Source organism: Paroedura picta, chromosome 7 (genome assembly GCF_049243985.1).
Source record: "Paroedura picta isolate Pp20150507F chromosome 7, Ppicta_v3.0, whole genome shotgun sequence".
Classification (NCBI taxonomy): domain Eukaryota; kingdom Metazoa; phylum Chordata; class Lepidosauria; order Squamata; family Gekkonidae; genus Paroedura; species Paroedura picta.
In genome coordinates, this window is record NC_135375.1 from 102,311,130 (window position 1) to 102,334,744 (window position 23,615).

Below are 23,615 nucleotides of genomic sequence, written 5' to 3' on the forward strand. Positions count from 1 at the left end.
AACCAACCCAGTAGAGCTAGGAATGCAATGTCCATTTCTGTATTTACGTAGCATCCACCCAATTAGCTGTCTCTTCCCAGATAATTTGAGATTATGGCTTTTGGTGGAGGTGGGGATTTGGGAGAAAGGAGATCAAAACGACCAGTGACCTGTACATGTTCCTAACTTGCCCTTTCCAATTTGGGCCCAAGCGCCCTGCCTAATTTCTAGGGTGCCTAATGGGAGAGGGAGCCGAAATGCTTCCCGCAGAAATTAGTTTGTTTTCCCTGCGCTGTTAATAATGGGAGGGCTCCTTGTGTTTGCCCTCCGAATGTTGTTATGGCAACCGGTGGCTCTCAGCGGAGGCAACGGATAGGGTCAGGAGCCAGGATTGGTGCAGGGAATGGTGGTGATGGGTTTTGGGATCTGCAGACTGCAGCCCACCCACATGCAGAGAGGCAACTGCAGAGAGCAGAAACAAAAACTCCAGAGGAGAAAAGGACAGGGGGGCCCAGCCAGACCGAGGGTGTGTGTTGTGGAAATTAAAATGGGGATGATCCGGATCGGCAATAATTGCACCCTGATTCAGCAACATAAGCTTTTCTTCTCCAAGTTTTACTTTCCGAGGTCAGCACCTTAGGTTTTGGGGGTTTGCTCGTTCATGTGCAGGGACAATAAAATCCAGGGATTCGTCACAGTTGCCTAAAAATTGTCCCTTTGTTTCTGCAAAAAAGGCGGTGGAATCAGATGCTCAGCTCAGCCAATGGAAGCAGATACTAGGTGATGCTAAGGCATCCAGATGTCTTGCTGTCATTTTATAGTGGCTACACCAGGGGTAGTCAACCTGTGGTCCTCCAGATGTCCATGGACTACAACTCCCATGAGCCCCTGCCAGCTTTGCTGGCAGGGGCTCATGGGAATTGTAGTCCATGGACATCTGGAGGACCACAGGTTGACTACCCCTGGGCTACACTATAGACCCTGCCCCAGCCACAAAGTCTTATACAATAGCAGTGGTAATAAGGGCAGGTACAACCATGTGCATGATGTTTTCCCTGCCTACCAAATGGCCGTAAGCAGGGCTCTCCAGTCAGTTTTGACGGTCCTTTGTGCAGAAGAGGGGATGGGAGTGATCAAAATGCCCTAGCTCAAATGGGATCTTGCCTCTTGTGGGCCTGTGCCAGATTTTATCTCCCGTCCAAGTCAATTCCTAAACTGGACACAAATGCAGCTCTATGTGTAAGAACAGCAGGAGAGTCATGCGGAATTATACCAAGGAACCTTCTCCTCCAGGGTGCAGCTTCCATGGGCTAGTCAGACTCCAGTCAACTTAAAATGTGTGTCCATATAATATGAAAGGAACCCAGAAAACAGCAGGGCTGAGGACCGAAGATGACCCCATTCAGTTCCAGTTCCCATAATTACTTGGGAAAGCCATGACAAGTAAACATATGTAAAAGAATATAAATTGTCAATATAGATAGGCCATAGAGTTTACGCTCACCTCAGCTCTCAAGTCAAAGCCTGAATAGCCCGGATAAGCCCAAGCTCATCAGAGTTTGAAAGTTAAGCTGCGTTGGCCATATAGGACACCACCAAGGAAGACCAAGGATGCTGTGCCGAGAATGGCAATGTCAAACCACCTCTCTTGAAAACCCCTTGAGGGGTTGCTACTTAATTGTTATTACGATTGTCCTTAACTCACTGGCCCAGACTTGGATAGCCCAGGCTAGGTAATGCTGAGGGGTGAGTTCTCGAGGGCCTAGTCTGCACATATAGGATAATGTGCTTTGGCAGCTGGATTTTCCCCGTGCGGAACAGGAAAATCTACTTCTAAAGTGCATTGAGAGTGCATTATTCTGGCGTTCTCTGGCATCTCTCCTCAAACAACACAGCTCCACCGAATCTCCTTTTTTCCTGTCAGCTTACTGCCATTTCTCCACTCTGAGTCCCTCTCTTCCAACACTACTCTTAAAAAAAACAACAACCCATGCAAAACCACCGTCATCTGTAATCCCCCTGACTCCACAGTTAAATTCAACCCAATGGGTGATCCAGAAGATGGGGTTATACTCCACCACGGTCCCTTCCTTCCTCGGTCCCTTCCATAACCTACCTCTCTCCCCCTGACGAGAACTCAACATGACTTGTGTCCCTTTCTTCTCTGCTTGATCCCTCACAACAACCCTGTGTGGTAGGATTGGCTGAGTGTGACCAGTCCATGGCCCCCCCAGCAAGCCTCCATGGAAGAATGGGATTTGAACTCAGGTCTTCCAGGTTCTGGTCTTGTGACTCTAACCACTACACTGCACCGGGCCTCTTGTAAACACACACAGTTTCTGTGGTGTAGCAGTCACTTTGGATCCAAACTGCCTTTCTGCTCTTGGAAAGAGAAGGAGGGAGACTCCTTGAATCACTCAAAAAGGCTATTTTGGGGAACAGTCGTGGGAAATGCAGGAACAAAAGCCACGTGGAGCGGGGGTTGGAGTAAGGAGAAGAACTGGGCAAGGCCAAATGGAAAAATCATGCGGATCCAACCCACTTTGTTGGGTGCAATAGGGCTTAGCTAGCCCCGTGACATAAAATCCCCCCCCCTCCAATCTTCATCAGTGGACATAAATACCACAAACTGCTCACCCACCGGGGTGGTCCCTAGCTGTGGAAATACCAATGGGCAGAAAGACAGCCAAATTTACACCCCACATGCTCTCGTGGGAGCACAACAGGACTTGAAAGGGCTTAATTCTGTCTGAATCCTGCCCAGGGTCTGTCGGCACCTTCCCATGTGTGTATGTTCCTGCTTAAAAAACAATCCAGACATTCTCTGTTCTTTAGCTTTGTGGTCTCTCAGCTCTTTTGTATTTCGTTCCCTGGAAGAAAATTTTGGTGTCCTGATGATGCTGACAGGAACGGTCACTGGGCACCCCCTGCTGGTGACTGTGAAGATGGCACCAACCATCTGGTTAAAATGGCTGCTTGCACTGCTGGCACTTGAGGAGATCCCCTGCCTCCCCGCAGCAGAAGCAGCAGTAGGAAATTAACAATGACACTCCCAGGGAGGCCTAACCCACTCCATGGCCCTGCACAGGATATAGCTGTCGTCGCTATGCCTGCTGCACCTCCCCTCCGTGGAAGCTGCAGGTGGCAAACAGTGGAAGCACCAAGATGGGGCCTGTAGCCTTTCCCATGCACAAAGGACAGGCAGACCACCCAGAACAGCCCACAGTGTTGACAGAGTTTGAGTCCGCAGAGAGATCGGAGCACCAGGCTACTAAGAATAAAATTGTTTTGAGGAAGAGAAACAACAACCAGGTATAGAAAGAGGAGAGAAGGGACCTAACAAAGTGTTCGCTGTTGCCTGCGGACTGCGGTCATTTTTCTCAACTGCTGTTCTGGAAGCAAGCAGGGAGGAAGTGTTCTGAAACAAACAGGAAGCCCCCCTGTTGGAGGAGATCATTTCCAAATCACCAGGAAGTTCCTATTCTAGCCATGCTAAATATACAGGTCCTCTGATGCCCCCTGCAGGGCAGCCTTTATTTCTGCTCAGTTATGCACACTGCAGATCATGCATCTTCCAACACACAGGCCAAGAGGTAAGATGGCACCAGCTCACACCCATGAACCCCAACTCCCTCTAATGATGACCCAAGGCGCCGAGAAGCCCAAGTGGAGAGGACAACTGGGGCAGACAAGGAAGGAAAGGTTGCTCAACTAACAGACGCACACACCCTGGTTCAAATCCCACGGATTCCCCAATGTGTAAGGATCCAAGGGGTGTAACAGGTAATGCTTGTGATCTCTTGGCAACCTGCCAACATGTTTCAGGGACTTTTTGGATGGATGCTCCAACAGGCAAGCAGACCAGTCCTTCTCACATAGCACAGCCAGAATCAGCTTCATCAACAACCACTGTTTTATATTGCCGGCCCTTCATACTATGTGGAACAGACACTCAGTTTGGAACAATGGGGACATCTACGGTTGCCAGCTCTGGGTTGGGAAATACCCGGAGATTTTGGGAGTGGAGCTGAGCGTGGGGAGGGAGCTCAGTGGAGTAGAGTGTTATGGGTTTCACCCCTCCAAAGTGGCCATTTTCTCCAGGGGAACTGATCTCTGTCACCTGGAGATGAGCTCTAAATCCAGGGAATCCCCAGGTCCCACCTGCGCAACTGCTGTTCTGGAGGCAAGCAGGAAGTCCGTGAGCATCTGGCCCTACGAAGCCGTCTTATACAAAGTCGCAGCGCTGGTCCATGTAGCTTGGTGTTGTCAACAGAGGCAGTGTGGGACAGCGCTTAAAGTGTCAGACTCGGATCTGGGAAATCTGGATTTCCAGGTTCAAATCCCCGCTCAAGCCATGAAATTTGCCAGGTGACCTTGGGCCCAAGACCGGCAATGGCAAACCTCTCTTGCCAGACAGCCAGACCATCTGAGGATCTCCTGGCCATATTACACACATGCCATGCGAAAGACTCAGGTTTCCCAATTGCTGATTGGGATTGGAGGGGCGTGACCAATGATGGGTGGGGCCCGGCCCCTTTGCGTGCCTTTGTAGCTACGGACTTGATTTCAGAGAGGTCTCCAAACCCTACCTGTTGGTTGGTCACTCTGTATTGTTGCAAGCTGCCTTGTGCAGGGGAAGGCAGCTGATCATATTTCCAAGGACTTCTTATTTGTCACTTCACCTGGGCAAGTGGAAAAGGCTCTTCCATCTGGGTTGCTGCTGCTGCTGCTGCTGCTTTAGACTTATATTCCATCTTGTCTCAGCCGACTCAAGGCTTCAGACTCAGCCGAGCAGAGTGGCAGAATCCGGGCCGACTTGTTTTATTTCGCGCTGGTTCTACCCTGCCCATTTTGCGTCTCCTGCTGTTGAGAAAGGGGGAGAGGTTGAAGCCCCAAGATGTGGGGCTCTTTGCCTAGCCTCTCCTCCTCTGGACAAAGCACTCATCCCCCCCCCCAACCCCCAAGCTCCGGAGACCAGGGCAGGAGGCTGCCTGATATTACCCTGGCAACCCTCCGAAGCGGAGCGGAGGATCCGATTGTTCAGCTTCAATGAAACCATGTTGGCATGTGGAATCTTGCAGCCCATCCCCAAGGCCAGACACCACACAGACCGCCCCCCCCCCCCGCAAAAAAAAGGCCCACATACACCATCTGTTCCTCTTGTTCCCATCTCAATAGCGTCTCACCCCGGCCTTCTCTCCATTCAAACCCTCCTTGCTTTTCTTAGCATCTTTATTCCTCCCCCTCTCCCATCCCTAAAGGGGCAGCTGGCCGGCTTGAAATCAAATCCGCTTTTTAAAATTCCCTCCTGGCTCCCCGCCTCACCGCTCACGGGCCCAGACAGCGCTGTCTCTTACAGAGCCCACCCCTCTTTGAGAAAGACCCCCCTCCCTCCATAGGCAAACAAATGAAAGCTGCCCATTGGCTGCCGCTGTGGGGTGGAGGGAAGAGGTGGGTGGGAAAGATTTGCAGGACAGGTGACAGTTGTCCCAGGGGCACCCTATAAAGGACCGGGAGGGGAGACGGAGGGAAATTTGAAAAGAGTCAAGGCGCAAAATGGACCTCCAGAGAGTGCAGAGTGAAGCCCTGCTGACGGAAACGCAAGCGCTGAAGAGGCACAGTGGGTGGAAGCCACAGCTGGAACAGCCTAAACATCTGGTCTACAAGAAGGTAAAGTAGCCAACCCTAAGTTGGAAAATATCTGGAACTGCACTGGTGAGGCCAGAGGAAGTTGGGGTTTGGGGAGGGGGGGGTCGTCAGAGGGCTGTAAAGCTGCAGAGTCCGTTTTCCAAATTAGCAAGACAAATTGTGATTCCTGGAAATCTCCAGGTCACACCTGGAGGTTGGTAATCCAGCTTACCTACAAAATGAAAAAAGATAAATTGGGCTGGAATGAAGTACAAGGCAGATGGATGAACTAAGGGACCCACCACTGGAAGGATCCAGGGCAAAGTTCTCCTGTGCAAGTCCCAAGGAAAGAATAAAGAAGAAGACAAGTTGGCTTTTATGCCCCGCGATTATCTATCAGTGGCTTACAATCGCCTTCCCTTCCTCTCCCCACAACAGGCACTCTGTGAGGGAGGTGAGGCTGAGAGAGCTCTGGGAGGACTGCTCCCTCATAACAGCACTATCGGGGCTGCGAGTAGCCCAAGGTCACCCAGCTGGCTGCACATGGAGGAGCAGGGAATCAAACCTGGCTTGCCCAATTGAAAGCTGCCGCTGTTAGCCACCACACCAACCGCTATACATGTGCTGTTTAACACCCAGTCATTTCACTGAGGCCTGCGTGGGAGAATTTCGCATAGGACTGCCCCTTATGTCAGTCTGTCCATGACATTGGGTGCTTGAGTTTCTGACACAGGCATTAAATAGGGCTGCCAACCTCCAGGTGGTGGCAGGAGATCTGGGATTTCAGCTGATCTCCAGACTGAAGGGTTCCATTCCCCTGGGGGAAATGGCTGCTTTGGACAGGGGAAACTGCGGTATTATACCCTGCTGAAGACCCCCTGCAGACTCCACTCTCCCCAGGCTGCACCCTCAAAACCTCTGGGAGTTTCCCAAGCCACACCGGGCAAACCTACTGGGCCGATCTTGGTTAATGGCTTCCTTTTCATGACAAACAGCCTCTCGGTCCGTTCCTGCACTGATGTGGGATTTCCTTTTGCGTAGCTTATCAAACCACTAATGGAGAGAAGGCGACGGGAGCGCATTGCCCGCTGCCTGGGCCAGCTGAAGATGCTGCTCGTGGATGCCCCCGACCAAGACCACAAGGTAAGGACCACACTGCCCTTCCCTCCACAACGGCATGTGAGCATATCTAATACTGCAGATTTAAAATGGGCTTTCTCTGCACAAGGTGCTGCCTGTGTTCTGCACCTAGGGTTGCCAGCTCCAGGTTGGGAAAATTCCTGGAGACTTTGCGGGTAGGACCTGCAGGGGGGAGGGTTTGGGCAGGGGAGGGACTTCAATGGAGTCTAAGGCCAGAGGGCCCACCGCAAAGCAGCCCTTTTCTCCAGGGGAACTGATCTCTGTTGCCTGGAGATGAACTGTAATTCCAAGGGCTCCCCAGGTCCCACCTGGGGGCTGGCATCCCTAGAGGCACCCTCCTGAGCAGCCATTTTCTCCAGGGGAGCTGACCTCTGGATATTAGCTTTTCTTCCACAAGATCTCCAGACACCACCTGGAGGCTGTCAACCCTTGGCTATTTGGTTTCCCCTTCTTGGAAGGAGAATTGCATTAGAATGAAGCATTTCTAGCTGCACAGCTTATCCGTCTCCTGTTATTTCTGGCGTTTGTGGAGGAGAAATGTTTGATTTGGGCTTCCCGAAGGAGCTGGAATGCACCAACAATAATTTCATCCAATCAAGCACCTGGCAACCTTGACTTTTCCTGGGGAGCGGGGGCTTAGGGTTGCCAACTTTCAGGCAGAGGCTGGAGTTCTCCAGGAATTCCAACGGGTCTCCAGACTACTACCAGTTTCCCTGGAGAAAACAGAGGCTTCGAAAGGTGGACTCTGTTGCATCGCATCCTTGCTAAACTCCCCCCTCCCCTCCCCAAAATCTTTCCCCAAGGCTCTGCCTCCGAATCTCCAGGGATTTCCAAAGACAGAGGAGGTAACCCCTAACGTATCTCTGGCACTCATTGCTCTATCCAGTTACTCCTTCCAAAGGTACGTGGTTACTTGCAAAGGAGCCAAGGGCCAGAGAAGTCCAACTGGCCTCAACCAAGGCCTTGGCTTTCTCTGCCTTGGCCCCTGCTGGAGGAAAGAGCTCCCAGAGGACATCAGGGCCTTAACAGAACTGGCACAGTTCCGTAGGGCCTGCAAGACAAAGCTCTTCCACCAGGCTTATGGCTGAGGCCAGCTCGGACAACCTCATAAACTGAATATCCATGGGCTTTTCTGCTCCCCTCTCTTGCTTGCCCTCCTTCAAGCAAGGACAATAAACATCCAAACCCATGTCTACCGAATGGACCAGCCAATAACATCCAGTCGATAGTATGATTGTATTTATTAATAACAAACGTTTGGTTTTAATTGTTTGTAATGATATTTATACGAATGGCTGTCAAACGTCCCGAGATGACAGGTTCAATAGGGGCAGTTTGTAAATGTCAAAAACAAAGAAATAAAAAGATGCTGTGCATATGTCCATTATTGGCTCAACTCGCCGAGAGGAGCTCAAAGGAAATGTTCCCTTCACTCTCGAGCTAAATTTGCAGGATAAAGTGGTTTGACTAAACCCAGGCTTTCCACAAAGGACTCTGGCAGAGTCCACAAGGGAGCCCCTGACGCTGTGCAAGAGTCTTGAGAATTTCTCAGCAGGGATTCCCCAGTTTCGTACAGAACGAGTGTTTCCAAATGCGCTTCTAATTACTGGCTGGTGGTGGCAGCAGACAATCGTCCCAGTTGTACAGGGGAGGAGGAATTGCGCTCCTTACTGAGGTCTAGCTGCTTTAGATGTGGGCCAGCAGAGTAAACTTTGCATCATTTGTGACCGCACTACTAGGGCTGTTTTACTTCGGTGATTATGAACGTTAAAGGGATTTTTAATATTTAAATAATTGGAGGTGCAGGTATGCCCCTGCCTCCCAGGAATGTGTCTTGGCTGGAGTGTTCGTTGAGCCTTTGATCAATAGGATCTCTCCTCTATCTTCTGGTTCCTAACCTCTTCCTCTCTGCCCCTTACCCTGCCAGATCCTAGCCAATCTGAAGTTATTCTGTTTTTTTTTCTCTCTCCCATAAGCATCTTCCTAATTCTCGTATGGACAAAGCAGCTCTCCTGGAAATGACAGTGCAGCGGATCCAAACTTTGCAACTGGCAGGTGAGAGCTATGCCTATGAGAGCCCCAATAGAGGGGGGAAAAGAAGAAGAGTTGGGTTTTATTCCCTGCTTTTCATTAGATTTGAGAGAACCGTAACTGGCCCAAGGTCACCCAGCAGGCCTCCTATGTCTCAGAGGGGCTTTCAATCACCTTCCCTCCCATTCCCCACGACAGACATCCTGTGAGGCAGGTAAAGCTGAGAGAGCTCTGACAGAACTGTGATTAGCCCAAGGTCACCCGGCTGGCTGCACATGGAGGAGCAGAGAATCAAGCCCAACTCTCCAGATTAGAGGCCACTGCTCTTAAGCACTGCACCAAGTTGTCTGTGACTTATGTTGTCTAAGGCTGTTGGACTTCAGATGGGAAACTCCTATCTGGCTGGCTCACTTTATTTTCCTGCTTTTTCCCAAATGCTGTCACCTGATGCAAAGTTAGACTTTCGTAGAGGAATAGTGAAAACAGTTGCAGGACTCTTCTTAGAGAGCCAGCTTGGTGTAGTGGTTAAGAGCAGAGGCCTCTAATTGGGAGAACTGGGTTGGACTTCCCGCTCCTCCTCATGCAGCCAGCTGGGTGACCTTGGGCGTCACAGTTCTCTCAGAGCTCTCTCAGCCCCACCAATCTCACAGGGTGTCTTTTATGGGAAGAGTAAGGGGAAGTGAAGGTAAGCCCCTCTGGGACACATGGGTGCCTGTTATGGGGAGAGAAGGGGAAGACAGGGTATAAAAACCAACTCTTCTTCCCTACAGATTTTAAAATCTGCTGAATTTTCAGCCTCACCTACTTCACAGAATGTCTGTTAAGGGGAGAGGAAAGGTAAGAGATTGTAAGCCCCTCTGGGACACATGAGACCTGCTGGGTGACCTTGGGCTAGTCACAGTTCTCTCAGAGTTCTCTTCCCCCCCACCTACCTCACAGGGTGTCTGTTATGAGGAGAGGAAGGGTAGGCGGTTGTAAGCCCCTCTGAGACACCAGGCTTGCCGGATGACCTTGGGCCAGTTAACTTTGCAACTGGTGACAGCCCTCCTGCCATTCCACTCAGAAATGCAAGTTATTTGGATGCTGGACTTGTTTTCCTTTTCCGTGTGACTCATAAAAGAACCCTTTGGTGTGTGTTCTTCCTCCCCGCAGTGGCCGAGGACAAGGCCTACCACACCGGCTACTCATACTGTGCCTCTCCCTCCCGCGCCTTCCTCATCTCTGAAACCAGGCAGCAGCCAGAGCCTCTCCATCCATCAGCCTCTGTGTCCCCCCATGAGACCACCCCCTTGGCATCCTTGAAGTCGGAAGTCCTCTCCCACAGGACTGGCAACCCTGCTGGCCTCAAGTGTTTTGTGAGGTCTGACCCTCCTTCGACCCCAAACACAGCAGGCCCTCTGCTCTTCTGGAGGCCTTGGTCTACCTGAAGTTTTAAAACTTTAAACGGGGTATGTGTGTGTGTGTGTGTTTAAAAAAGCATCTTCTGAGCTAGGGTTGCCAGCTTTTGGTTGGGAAATACCTGGAGAGTTTTGGGAGGAGAGTTTGAGGACATTTTCTTCAGGGAACTGTCTGGAGAAAAACTGTAATAGTCTGAGATTTCCAGGGGCCACCTGTAGATTGGCAACGCTGCTCTGTGTACCAAGGCCTCTCATTTATTTAGCACTGGGAAATTATTTTCACGAAAGCATGCCAGCGTGTCCAGGTCGGTGTGTGAAGGAATATCTCTGTTGTCATCCACCGGAACAATCCCTCCACTTCTCTCTTCACGGCCCTTTCGCCGCTGTGTGCTGTGCGCTGTGCGCTGTGTCTTTTGCCACATTTCCTTGCTGGGTTTCGCTTCACACTCTCCTTCCCATTGCTTGCAGGTTTTGAAGTGTTGACAGGAAAATGATTGTAAATAAATTCTTCACCCTAACTGAGGGGTGGGAGCGTTTCCCAGTTTCTTGGTCTTTTCCGCAGTTCGGTCACAAACACCCAGATGAGCAGGAGCACAGGGATGCTCATATCTTGAATGTTCTCGCCTCAGAGCACTGAAAGAATTGGTTTCCGAGGGTAGCTGTCTTAGTCTCAATACGACAGCTGGATTTCACTCCAGGAGCACCTTAGAGGCCAACACACTGGGTCTAACAAAGGGGGCTTTGACACCCTGAGACTCCGGTAGGTCTGGAAGATGCCACCAGGCTCAAATTCCCCACTCCTCCTCCACATGCAGCCAGCTGGGGGACCTTGGGCTAGTCACAGTACTTTCAGAGCTCTTCTGAGTTCTCCTAGAGCTCTCTCAGCCTCACCTACCTCACAGGGTGTCTGTTGTGAGGAGAGGAAGAGAAGGCGATTGTAAGCTGCTTTGAATCTCCTTCGGGTTGAGCAAAGTGGTTTTCTGAGAAAATCAGTGCTTTCTATTTCCTGACTGTCCACGTTTCCATCCCATCTGAAATGAAGTGTTTGTCTTCCCTCACTGAAAATCTGCCAGGTTCCGGTCTACAGTTGCCATCTGTGGGTTCGGAAATACTTGGAGATTTGGGGGTTGGTGCTTGAGGAGGGAGGGCTTTGAGGAAGGGAGGGTCTTCAAATGAGTATAATGCCAGAGTTTCTACCTTCCAAAGTAACCATTTTCTTCAAGTGGACTGTTCTTGGTGTAGGGAGACCCAGCTTGGTATCATGATTAAGAGCAGCAGCTTCTGGGGTTTGATTCCCTGCTCCTCCGCATGCAGCCAGCTGGGTGACCTTGGGCTTGCCACAGTCTTGTTAGAAGCTGTTCTCAAATAGCAGTCCTGTCAGGGCTCTCTCAGCCTCACCCACCTCACAGGATGTCCGTTGTGGGGAGAGGAAGGGAAAGGTGTTTGTAAGCCGCTTTGAGATTCCTTTGGGCAGTGAAAAGCGGGGTATAAAAAAAAACCTTTCTTCTCTGCCGCCTGGATATCAGTTGTAATCCCAGAAGATCTCCAGCCACCACCTGAAGATTGGCAACTCCAGATCACTTTTAGGTGGTCCGTTTTAAGGGCACTCCTAAAACGCTACTTGTTCCTATCCCTGTTTTGAGAGCTCTGCTTCTTGACTGGGGGGTGAGAAGGAGAGGTTGCCTGTTTTACTTCTCTGCAGTGGTGATTGTGTTTTGATTTGGTCTAGTTGCTTTTGATAAAGTTTTGTAAGCGGCCTTCTGGAGCCCCCCCCCCTCCCCCAGATCAGAAGGTGGGATATAAATAGCCAGACTGTCTTCATTGCGTCAGCAAATAAGCTGCAGCAACAAAGATCCCATCAAAATAAAAACAAGACATTTCCAAACATTTTCACAGGAAAAATTACATTTAAGTATTCCAGCCCCAAGAAATGCTCATCTCACTTTTCAGCTCATTACATGCATTTGAGCTTTGCCATGCACCTGTAATCCCAGATGTCCAGGCCTCACCTGGAGGTTGGCAACCACCATAGCCTAACATTTCCTTGGCCTACTTGCCACCCAAGGCTCCTTCATCCTGCTGTCCCCACCCGTCTTTTTATACCGCCTACATACAATGACTGCACCACGGGGACCCACACAGAGACCTTGCTAGTCCACACAATGTTCCAGGAACAAAACTGAACTGGCCTTTCTTCATTCGTTGGTTTTATATATGGCCCCTCCCTATAAGCAGGAATTAAATACAAATTAAGGAATTAAATAAAAATAAAATCCTGACCACCCGCCATAAGCGCCTAGCCTCTGTAATTCTTTGCGCTGAACCCAGAGAACAGAGAAGTAGCGGAAGAGCACGGGGAAGCCGGGCGGAAGCGCCTCTCCTGGGAGCGGATGTGGCTCGCAGTATTGGCGGAAATGAAGGACGATGGGCGGGGCGAAGGAGGCTACAGCCCGGGCGCTTGCTTGGTACCCAAAATGGCGGCGGGGATGTACCTGGAGCATTACCTGGACAGTAAGACGCGGCGCGGGATTCTGGGGATTGCAGGGAGGGGAAAGAGCCGCAAAGCCCAGCCCTAGCCTCTGCCTGGCGTTTCCGGGGGGAACACAGGTGGAAGGGTGTTTTGCTTACACGTAGAGCAGGATTCACACGTTACGAAGGGGGTAAACCCGGGTTTGGTCCCGGCTGCTTACGTAATAGGGACCTGCAGCCAATCAGGGTTCCCTGACGGTAGTATTTGTGCGATACACGCGTCGGCAGGCTCCGGGGGTGTTGCAGGTCCTCGCCTTTTAGCTTGGGTGTGCCCTGAAAAATGAAGCGTGTGAAATGTTTTGGGGGCGTTTCCTGGGCGTCTGTGGCGCCCTGCTCTTCTTTCGAAGGCGGCTGGGTGGGAGGACGAAGTGTGCCGTTGGGCGCTGGGGTTTATTTGTTTTTTTAATGTGAATATTGATTTAAAACGACATTTTTCAAGGGGTGTGAAGAGGTTTGTCAAACTTGCCTCGCCACCAGTTTATGATCCCCTTCCTACCAGAAAGCAGGGTGCGGTTGCCAACTGGCCAAGAGAACAAGCCCTGCTCCTTCCAAGGAGCCTGAATGGAATGTTAATTACCAGGTGACCTCCATGTAAAGAAAAGCATCACCTGCCCCTTTCCACCCATTAGTCATCTGAGCAAGGGACAGGATGTTCTTCTGCAGCCGTAAAAGTAGGATTGCTGTTATTATGCTATTGGACACGTGTGCATCTTTCAGAGATGCTTCTTGGGAGAGCCTGTCTAGGCTGAGGCTCCCAGTTGAGCTCTCACTCAGTGAGCCATCCGTGTTGGTCTCCACTGAAATGATTTGTGGATCGCAACCCAGCAACTTGGCGGGAATGTGTCCCGGTGAGTATTCAGTCAGCGTGGAGCTAACATGAACTTTGCGATTTTACTATAAGATGCGAAGAGCAGTGCAGAAAGAGAAGAAGAAGAGCTGTTTCTTTGTACCCAACTTTTCATTCCCTGCAGAAATCTCAAAGTGCCTTACAATCACCTTCTCTTCCTGTCCCCACAGCAGACACCCTGTGAGGTAGGTAGGGCTGGAAGAGCCTTGAGAGAACTGTAACAGGCTCAAGGTCCCCCAACTGGCTGCGTGTGGCCGAGTGGGGGAATCAAACCCGGCTCTCCAGGTTGGAGGCTGCCACTCTTAGCTACTGTACCAAGCAGCTGCACCAAGAGTCCCCCTCCCCACCTTATCCCCTTCTCTGATTAACTTGTGACTCTTTTCTCTCCCCCCCCCCCCAGGCATTGAGAACCTTCCATTTGAGCTGCAGAGGAACTTCCAACTCATGCGCGATCTGGACCAGCGGACCGAAGGTGAGCCCTGGAGACTGAACCAAGAGTCTGGATGAATCTGTTTCTCCTTATGTCCTTGCAGCCATGCAGGGCTGCCGATTGTGCCATCAAGGCGCTAGAGCTGTCATTTGCAGCCAGGTTTCCTTACATGGGCCAAGCAGCCCCATTGCAGACCTTTGCTAGAAGTGCAGCAGTTGCCCAGTATCCAATCATGCTTGGATGCACCCTTTGTGACACTTTTGAGGAGCAGTGTACGAGGCCTTCCCATTCCTTTTGGCAGGAATCTAGTGCCTGATAAGCATGGCATTTGTTACAATGCTTTTCCTTGCCTAAGAGCAGCGGCTTCTAATCTGGCGAGCTGGGCTTGATTCCACCCTCCTCCACATGCAGCCAGCTGGGTGACCTTGGGCCAGTCCCAGTTCTCTCAGAGCTCTCTCAGCCCCACCTACCTCACAGGGTATCTGTTGTGAGTAGAGAATGGGAAGGCGATTCCAAGCCCCTCTGAGACACATGAGGCCTGATGGGTGACCTTGGGCCAGTCCCAGTTTTCTCAGAGCTCTCTCAACCCCACCTTTCTCACAGGGTGTCTGTTATGGGGAGAAGAAAGGTAGGTGATTATAAGCCCCTCTGGGACACATGAGGCCTGCTGCGTGACCTTGGGCCAGTCACAGTTCTCTCACAGCTCTCTCAGCTTCACTTACCTCACAGGGTAAGTTATAATGCGCTGTGAGCAGAGGAAGGGACGGTGATCGCCAGCCACATTGGGACTCCTTTGAGTAGTGAAAAATAGAGTATAGAAACCAGCTTCTTCCTTTGCTTTCAGATCTTAAGGCGGAAATCGATAAATTGGCCACCGAGTATATCAGTAATGCGCGAACGCTGTCCTCGGAGGAGAAACTGGGGCTGCTGAAGCAAATCCAAGAGGCCTATGGGAAGTGCAAGGAGTTTGGGGACGATAAAGTGCAACTAGCCATGCAGACATACGAGATGGTATGAGACAGCCAGGGAGATGACACCTTGGGGGGTCCAGTGTGATGGGGGGGGGTAGTGGGGCACCAAAGGGTTTGACCAGAACTGGGGAGACCCATGTTCGAATCCCCACTCAGCCATGAAACTCACTGGATAACCTGGAGCCAGGTGCTTTCTTTCAGCAACCCTACCTCGCAGGGTTCTTGAGCATGTAAAAGGGCCATAGGGAGACCCACGTATCCAACTCTTAAGTGGTTGCTGGGGATCTCATCAGTGGGCACTGTGGTGGGGACCATTGGCCTAAGGCAGCCTTTCTCAACTTTTTGGCCACTGAGAAACTCCTGAAACATTCTTCAGGCTTCAAGACACCCCAGAAGTGTCATGATCATGCAGAATATGGTTGGGAAGCAGAGTTGTGAGCATGCCTGCCTCCCCTTCTCACCCCTCCATTTGGCCATTTTGGGAGTGGGGGGGACAAGTCCCTTTTTGCAGAATTGGTTCAGAAAGTCTCTTTAACGCCAGTGGCCAGTCCCTTTTGTGTAATTAGTGCTGGAAAGTGCCCTTTGCAAAACCAGCGACCCCAAAGTGACTGTCCTATGTCTGCTTGACTGTCTTGCGTGACAAAGGTGTAAAAATTAAGGGCAACATGATTTAGGGTGGATTCCTTGGTTCGGAGTCCCCTTTCCTTGAATAAAGTTATTTCTGTTTCGAGACTCTCCCTGTTGGGTTCTTTGTTGGGGGTTGGCACACCGGGCAATAGACCCTTTTGGATAACGTTATTGTCCATTGTCTGGTGTGCGTAATGTTGCAAGGAGATCCAAGGATTATCTGGCCGCCAGGCTAGGAACGTTGGGAGATGGTTTGCTATTGCCTGCCACATGTCATGTTGACCCCTAGTGTTCGTTGGAGGAACTACCACCCAATCCTTGCTGGTCTCCCATCTGAATGCTAGCCAGGGTCGTCCCTGCTTAGCTTCCCGCCAGATTCGCCTGGCCTATCTACGGTGGAGTTTTGTTTGGCTAATGGTGTCCTCTCTGGTCGTGTTTTGTGCCTTCAGGTGGACAAGCACATCCGCCGGCTGGACACAGACCTCGCCCGGTTCGAAGCCGACCTGAAGGAGAAGCAGATCGAGTCGAGCGACTACGACAGCTCCTCCAGCAAAGGCAAAAAAAGTGAGCCCTGGACTGGGCGGGGGAGGCACCAAGAGGGGCAGGAGCGGGAAGAGGGGGCTGGCAACCGAAACAGCAGGGGCCCCTGGTGGGATTGGCTGCATTGACCAGCAAGGGCTTGAGGCAGTGTTGCCGAAGGAGATCGGGCACTCCAAAAGCCCGTGTGACGTCTTGGACTTGATTTGGTGCACCTGGATTCAAGCCCCAGCTTCATCAAGATGCTCCCGAGTGACCTGTCTGAGGGAAGAGTGTTGTCCTGGTGTCCTGGGAGGAAGGCTGGATGCCACATGTGATGTGGGGTGTTGCAAAAGGGCCTGGAGATCCATGACCCCACTAGCTTGCTCCCTGGGAGAATTAATATTAATCTTTATTTATAATCCTACTTGTTTTTTGCCCTTTCTCTTTAGACTCAGGGCATACGTCATAATAAAACATATAGAAATACAGAAAAACATTGATGTAAATATAGTTAAAAGCCTAAAGCAATTAAATTCTTGATTGCTGATTCTGTTAGGTACTTTGGAAAGGAGGCAGAGAGGAGGTAGGGAGTCCTCCCAACCCAAGGAGGCCAGTATAATTCAATGGCATTTTAGGCCTTCACTGTTCAAGATCCCAGAAGGCTCAGAGCGTTCCACCAGGCTGGAGCTGGGGCCATATCTAAAGCACTGCTCCATCCATGTCTCCCTACATTGGCTGGCAGTCCTGGGTCCGCCCTCCTCCTGAATTAATCTCTCTGCCGGTGAAATTAATTCTCTGCTGGTTAGAGATCTGAGCCGAAAAAGGGGAACAGGAGCACAGAGCAGCTCAGGTAACAGAGGCAGGTCTGTTTCCCTTCATGGTGATGGAGCTGCTGGAAATTCTGCAGCAGGATGGGGGTGATGGGGTTGAAAGAAGACCAGACCAATTTGTGGAGGACTGAACAGTCAGTAGCTGTCAGCTGCCGGGCCTAAATGGAGCTTCCACACTTAGAGGCAGTATACCTCAGAGTATTGGTTGCTGGGAAGCAAGCAAGAGGAGGGACAAATGTGGCCTTTGTGTTCTTCCTGGAAGCATCTGGCAGCCACCGTTGGAAACAGGATGATGGGCTAAAGGAGCACATGGTCAGATCCAGCAGGACGCTGTTCACGGACGCTCAGTCTGTGAAAGGGAAAGGTTTGCACCCATTGGCTCAGGTCGTTCATATTTGCTGTGGCTCTTACTGTCCCTGGCTAAAGCTGATTGGGGATTCTTTTCCAACGCTGGGCTGTCCCTTCCTGTTGGAAGGGGTGCACTTTTCGGGGGGGGGCGGAGGGCTGTGCCAATTTGACCAGGTGGACGGACACCTTCAGCCGTTTGAGCTGTGTCGTTCTTGACCGCCCCAAACTACTCATCAGATAAGGGGGATTCTTTGGTTTCATTACTTCCATGGTTTACATGTTCCTCTTCTTTTCCTGCCTTGTGTCTGCAGAAGGCCGGGCCCAGAAGGAAAAGAAGGCTGCCCGGGCTCGCTCAAAGGGGAAGAACTCCGACGAGGAGGCGCCAAAGACAGCCCAGAAGAAGCTCAAATTAGTCCGCACGTAAGACGGGGCAGGCCTGACCTGACAGACCTCAATTTCCAGCCAGCTGAACATGGGCAGGGGTTTTCCGGTGGGTTGGGACCCTCTGATGGCTCACAGAGACAATCTCACGGGCCTTTTTTGGCTGCTTTTGGGAAGGACCTGCCACTTCCTCACGTGCACAGAGGGTGAAAATGCCATGCTTGCCACGCCTCTTTGTGTACATACTATCAGAAGCCATGGGGGCAGAGAAGCGTTACTCCTGCTGAGTGCAGCCAGGCTTGGAGATTCTGGCTCCTCCTCTTCCTGCCAAGTGACAGTAAGGTCATGTGACTTCCTGCCGAGTGTTCCAAGCTCAGTAGGTCCCTGTGGTCTGGAGTTACAGGCGAGTCTCTGGCCTGGGAAGGTTCAGGACCACAATCTCTAGCCATTTTTGTTCCTGAGTAAGAAGAGTCACTTTTGTCCCCAGAATCCTTGGCTGAGGCTCTAGGCCGTGGTTTCCCAGCCCCTGGTTTCTCCGAGGAGGTCAGGTGCAGGTTGGGAGAGGCACCAGCCATTTGCCAGGGACCAAACCGGCTTCGTTTTCTCCTTTTCGACCCCGTGAAGTAGCACAGAGTACGGGATGCCTTCGGTGACCTTTGGAAACGTGCATCCTTCCGACGTGCTCGACATGCCCGTGGACCCCAACGAACCCACCTACTGCCTCTGCCACCAGGTCTCGTACGGGGAGATGATCGGCTGCGACAACCCAGATGTAAGCGCTTCTCCGGGTGTAGAAGCCAGGGAGGGAGGGATGCAGGCATAATGGTCACTGGTAGATGTTTACATTCCTGCTAACGAAAGGACGGTCCAGCATTTGCTGATGTGGGTGGCTGGGAGGGGCAGAGCATCCGCTTAGCATGCAGACGGTCCCTCATTCAATCCCCGATATCTCCAGCTGGAAGGATCTGGTGGCAGGCGTTTAAAAAGACCTCCGCCTGAGACGTTACTCTGGAGAGCTGCTGACAGCAAGAGTACATGTTAGCGAGCGTTAAGGGCCAGTAGTTTGATTCAGAACAAGGCACCTCCTTGTATTGATGTGGCATCTTGAAGGCCTTATTAAATACCTCTTAAGGAGTTAAGGCAGCCTTTCTGAACTTTTGTACCATTGAGACACCTCTGACATATTCTTCAGGCTTTGAGAAACCCCAGAAGTGGTGCAATCGTGCAGAATGTGGTTGGGAAGCAGAGCTTTGTCCATGTCTACTGGGGCCCCTCCCCTTCCCACCCCCTCCAGGCCCATCACTGGCCATTTTGGGAGGAGGGGGGTCGACATGATCTCATGTAGTTGTATTATCCGACAAATATTTAACACATTTTAAAAATATATTAAAAAAACGATTAACTCCAGGAAACTCTTCCAAGGGCCGTGAAGATTTCCAAAGTGCTTATTTATTTTTAAACAATGGCATTTTAGCCAATTGGCTGCACCCAAGTATATAAAAGGGCCTCTTGTGGCGCAGAGTGGTAAGGCAGCAGACATGAAGTCTGAAAGCTCTGCCCATGAGGCTGGGAGTTCAATCCTAGCAGCCGGCTCAAGGTTGACTCAGCCTTCCATCCTTCTGAGGTTGGTAAAATGAGTACCCAGCTTGCTGGGGGGTAAACGGTAATGACTGGGGAAGGCACTGGCAAACCAGCCCGTATTGAGTCTGCCATGAAAACACTAAAGGGCATCACCCCAAGGGTCAGACATGACCCGGCGCTTGCACAGGGGGTACCCTTACTTTTAAGTATATAAAATTTTTCAGTTAACAAATTATTATTTGGCTGGTGGTTCATCTTCCTGTATTTAGTTATTTTATCTAAAGTAGAAGCCCGTGGAAAACAGTGAGCGTGAAGTCCTTTCAGTTTTCCACTGTGTTTGGGAGGGTTCGTAAGGAGCTTCCAAAACAGGTTGGGGTGGGCCTCTTTGTGTTTTCCCATACATTTATAAGTCTTATTAAAAACCTCTGGTTCTTTCCTTAGAATCATAGAATCGGAAGGTGCCTCCGAGGTCATCTAGTCCAACCCCCGTCATCTAGTCCAACCCCCTGCAGAGTGCAGGACATTCATAGCTACCTGCCCACTCTCAATGGCCCCGATTCCATGTCCAGATGATGCCTAGAATCCCTGGCCAGTCAGGCCTGGAGGACATTCCCCTCCCGATGCCAAAGTGGCGATCACCATTTACTTGGGCGGTCTTTATTTTTAGGTGGGGGGAGGGGAGGAAAGTCCCATGGACGGGAGAGTGAAACACTCTGGGGGAGACAAGAGTAGAGGAAACCTTACGGTGAAGACAAGCTGGCTTCCAAGGACAATGACGGCCCCCTCTTAGGGTGGGAGAGAGACTTGGGAGGGAGGGGAGGGAGGAAACCGGAGAGGTCGCCCACCTGTCTGTCTGTCTGTCCTCTTTGCTCTCTCCCGCAGTGCTCCATCGAGTGGTTCCATTTTGCTTGCGTGGGGTTGACGACCAAGCCGCGAGGGAAATGGTGAGTGGCCCCGGACTGTCAAGAAAGCCCCTTTGTTCTCCGGAGTCAGGGGCCTGGCAGACTCAAAAGCGTGAGTGGAGGAATGTCTGCCCCCGAGGGTCTCCGAGTGACTGCTGAGAAGCACTAGCACAGTACACAGGTGGTGGGTGGGGAAAGTGGAAGAAGGATTTTACAGAGTAAGGATCCCTGGCAGGTGCGGTTCAGGTTGCACACCTGTCTCCTCCAGGGGTCCCCAACATGGTGCCCGCAGTTACCACCTCTGGTGCTTGCTGAGTGGTTTCCAGAAGTGGGTGGGATCAAATAGGGGTTTTCCCACCAAGGCTTCTGATTGGCGACGAGATTTGATTGGCTGTGCAGATTTTTTTTTAACTACTACTTTGGCAGCACAACAGGCTATTCAAATTGCAGCTCTCCAGATGTCCATGGACTACAATTCCCGTGAGCCCCTGCCAGCTTATCACCCCTGGTCTACACTGTGTTACTGAAGTTATGCTGTGGCATTCATTTTGTGGCTGGCTCCAGCCCCTGCAGCAGCCATTTTGCTGCTTCCCTTTTGCTGCCCTGCCCACCAGGCCATGTCAGAATACCAAATATGCCTAGGGGCTCAGGCAGCTCGGGGACTCCTGGTCCGCTTGGTCTTCACCTGGGGATGGAGGTCACATCCGGCCCTCGCTTCAGATGCATCCCCAAGTGCAGTACTCTTATTTCCTCCTCTAAATCAAAAGGCCGCCTGACCTGGATGGGCCAGGCTAGCCCCATCTCATCAGACTGGGTAGGTTAAGCAAGGTCAGACTTGGTTAGTAGTTGGGGGAGAAGCCACCAAGGGAGTCCCGGGTCGCTAGGAGAATGCGATCAGCTGCCTTGGGGCTCCCGGGAGGGAGAAAGGCAGGGAGTAAATAAATCAACAATATTGAAACGGGGTGTAATCAATAGCAAGATTGCGGTAGCCATGGACATCTTTGGCGAGCGCGAGGCCACCCTGAATTATTTCCTTCACAGGCTCTTCTGAAAGAGGATGGGGAACTGTGGGAGCCCTTCATCCCCAGAGGGAGTAATCTCTCTCTCTCTCTCTCTCTCTCTCTCTCTCTCTCTCTCTCTCTCTCTCTCTCTCATTATCTTGCACCTGCAATTTTGGTGCTAACGTGATTTTACGTTTTATCGAACGAGCGTATATTGTTTTAAATGGTTTTTAAGGTTGAAATGCTGTGATGTTCAATGCTAACAAAGGAGAGACAGAATCTGTCCAGTGGCTTAATTAAGTATAAGAAGATAAAAAGTCTCTTATCTCATTTATTTAGACTTTGACTCTGCCAAAACGGTCTCTAGATTCATTTGTTTTCCGTTTTCAGTCTGGCTTTCGTCAGTGGCAATGAGTCCGTCCTTGTTAATGTTTGAATATAATGAGGCAAATGCTCTTGTGTAATGGAGAGTCAAGGCTGTGAGCTCTCAGCCGCCTGAGGCGATCGTCTTCCTCATGGGAAGACATTTGTGTGAGGCGATTGGACCTCATAGGCCAAGGCTATTTCCATATACCACTTTGTCCAATCCATTCTTCTTGTGTTTGGTTCCTGATACAAGGACATGGGCTATATCAAGGGTAGTCAAACTGCGGCCCTCCCGATGTCCATGGACTACAATTCCCATAAGCCCCTGGCAGCAAATTCTGTCAGGGGCTCATGGGAATTGTAGTCCATGGACATCGGGAGGGCCGCAGTTTGACTATATATTAATACAGAATATATATGACTATATATTAATAAAGACTACCTTTCCAGATAGTGTTTGAACTTATCTTCTCTCTCTTTCTTCCGCTCACCACTAGGTTCTGCCCCCGTTGTTCCCAGGAGAGGAAGAAAAAGTAAACTTTCCCAGTCCTCTGAGGTCCAGATACTGTTGTCAGAACACCCGCCCCTGCCCCTGGGCTTCAGCATTCTCCTAGTTCCTGGGCCCTTGTAGTTAGGGGGCACCTAACCCTGGGTGAGCAGGGCTGCCCGTGAATGGTTGGTATCCTCAAGACAGTTCCTGCGTGGACTGAAACTTTGACTGCTTCCTGGCTCCTCCGGGAAGTAACTCTGCGGCAGCTACCTTGGAGAGGGGAGATTCCACAGGGTGTGGCAAGCTCTCTTCATCTGGCCGTCTTTGTTCCAAAACCCCATATCCGCTTGAAGAAATCTAGACTTTCTTGAGGGGGAGGAAACGACAACCGGATAACCCAGGAGACTAGCCGAATCTTCCCTTCAAGTTCCTGATTGATGCCCCTGTCGGAGAAGCAGCCACGTCAGCCCGTACCTGGTTGTTCACAAGCTGGTATTCCTTCCCTTCTCCTACCTATATTGTTCTTTAGAAGGAAAAGAAACTCTTTAGGGCATTATGTCTCGTCTTCTTGGGGAGAGGGGTCACCCTTTGTCAGGTGAGCTCCACCCTCTCCCACCATCCCCGCCAAATGAAGCATTTGTGACCTGCCAGTCCACACTTCCATCACGGAGACCAGCCGGGTTCTCCTCCTCTCCTGGTGCTGCTTGTTGGGGGAGGGGGGCAGAGAGTCCAAACCCGGTGTTGTAAGATACAGCATTAAATAAAAGTCAATGAAGCAAACCTGTGGAGCGATTCTCTCAAGTTCAGGCAGAGGGTGGGGCTTTGAATTGACCCAGTGATTGACAGTGCATGTGCAGATCATAGAATCCTCTGGGGGATCCCAGGAAATGTTTGCACATAATGCCCATGTTCAATGCTTCGGCAGCCATGCCCACTGTTGCCTAAGCTATTCATAGGTGGGAGTCAAGAAAAGAAACAAGCAAAAGTTGGTGGCAGTAAAAGGGCAGGAAAGCAAAGGGCAGTAGCAGAAGGGGTATAAGCGAAAGGTGGTGGCTGTAGAAGGGGGAAAAGCAAAAGTCAGTGGCAACAGAAGGGGGAAAGAGCAAAGGGAGGTAGCAGAAGAGGGAAAGCAAAAGATGGTGGCAACAGAAGGGGAAAGGAGCAAAGGGCGGCAGAAGGGGCAAAAGTGAAAGATGGTGGCAGTAAAAGGGGGAAAGCAAAAGTCAGTGGCAACAGAAGGGAAAGAGCAAAGGGCAGTAGCAGAAGGGGGAAAAGCAAAAGGTGGTGGCAACAGAAGGGGGAAAAGCGCAAAGGGCGGTAACAAAGGGTGAAAAAGCAAAGGGTCATAGCAGTAGAAGGAGGAAAATCAAAAGTTGGTGGCAGCAGAAGGGGTAAAAGTGAAAGGTGGTGGTAGCAGAAGTGGGAAAGTGCAAAGGGCAGTACAGTAGAAGGGGGAAAATCAAAAGGTAGTGACCACGGAAGGAAAAAGCAAAAGGTTTTGGCAGCAGAAGGACAAAGTGAAAGGTGGTGGCAGTAGAAGGAAGGAGAAAGGTGTAATGAGTGGGAAGGGTAGAGTGGTGAGCAAGCAGCAGTCGTGTGTATTTAACTGGAAGCACTC

At 51.0% G+C, this 23,615-nt stretch overlaps 2 protein-coding genes across 7 annotated transcripts; both read left to right on the top strand.

Moving 5' to 3' along the window:
* The first annotated feature begins 5,503 nt into the window (after positions 1 to 5,503).
* On the top strand, positions 5,504 to 10,584 carry LOC143841874 (transcription factor HES-2-like). Of its 3 annotated transcripts, XR_013232917.1 has the most exons (5): positions 5,504 to 5,649; positions 6,649 to 6,750; positions 8,724 to 8,802; positions 9,549 to 9,615; positions 9,931 to 10,584. XR_013232917.1 is itself a non-coding variant. In XM_077346449.1 (4 exons), the coding sequence occupies exons 1-4, from the start codon at positions 5,536 to 5,538 to the stop codon at positions 10,203 to 10,205; spliced, it is 570 nt and encodes a 189-aa protein (XP_077202564.1). In that variant the 5' UTR covers positions 5,504 to 5,535; the 3' UTR covers positions 10,206 to 10,584. The 3 variants fall into 3 exon arrangements, 2 of the variants coding, with proteins under 2 accessions (XP_077202564.1, XP_077202565.1); XM_077346449.1 differs by lacking the exon at positions 9,549 to 9,615; XM_077346450.1 differs by lacking the exons at positions 6,649 to 6,750; positions 9,549 to 9,615.
* A 1,983-nt stretch (positions 10,585 to 12,567) lies between these two features.
* On the top strand, positions 12,568 to 22,793 carry ING4 (inhibitor of growth family member 4). Of its 4 annotated transcripts, none has more exons than XM_077345800.1 (8): positions 12,568 to 12,686; positions 13,952 to 14,023; positions 14,826 to 14,992; positions 16,029 to 16,143; positions 17,588 to 17,696; positions 18,285 to 18,429; positions 20,121 to 20,182; positions 22,005 to 22,792. In XM_077345800.1, the coding sequence occupies exons 1-8, from the start codon at positions 12,590 to 12,592 to the stop codon at positions 22,042 to 22,044; spliced, it is 807 nt and encodes a 268-aa protein (XP_077201915.1). In that variant the 5' UTR covers positions 12,568 to 12,589; the 3' UTR covers positions 22,045 to 22,792. The 4 variants fall into 4 exon arrangements, with proteins under 4 accessions (XP_077201915.1, XP_077201914.1, XP_077201913.1 ...); XM_077345799.1 differs by having other exon boundaries at positions 18,282 to 18,429; positions 22,005 to 22,791; XM_077345798.1 differs by lacking the exon at positions 12,568 to 12,686 and adding an exon at positions 12,882 to 13,552 and having other exon boundaries at positions 22,005 to 22,793.
* The last annotated feature ends 822 nt before the right edge of the window (positions 22,794 to 23,615 follow it).

Bases quoted from the DNA above. Each gene is read 5' to 3' on its own strand.
- LOC143841874 (XM_077346449.1), top strand. From the start codon at position 5,536: ATGGACCTCCAGAGAGTGCAGAGTGAAGCCCTGCTGACGGAAACGCAA. The intron at 6,751-8,723 runs GTAAGGACCACA...CTCTCCCATAAG, and splicing joins CCCCCGACCAAGACCACAAG to CATCTTCCTAATTCTCGTAT. The intron at 8,803-9,930 runs GTGAGAGCTATG...TCCTCCCCGCAG, and splicing joins CCAAACTTTGCAACTGGCAG to TGGCCGAGGACAAGGCCTAC.
- ING4 (XM_077345797.1), top strand. From the start codon at position 13,354: ATGTTCTTCTGCAGCCGTAAAAGTAGGATTGCTGTTATTATGCTATTG. The intron at 17,697-18,281 runs GTAAGACGGGGC...GACCCCGTGAAG, and splicing joins AAGCTCAAATTAGTCCGCAC to TAGCACAGAGTACGGGATGC. The intron at 20,183-22,004 runs GTGAGTGGCCCC...GCTCACCACTAG, and splicing joins ACCAAGCCGCGAGGGAAATG to GTTCTGCCCCCGTTGTTCCC.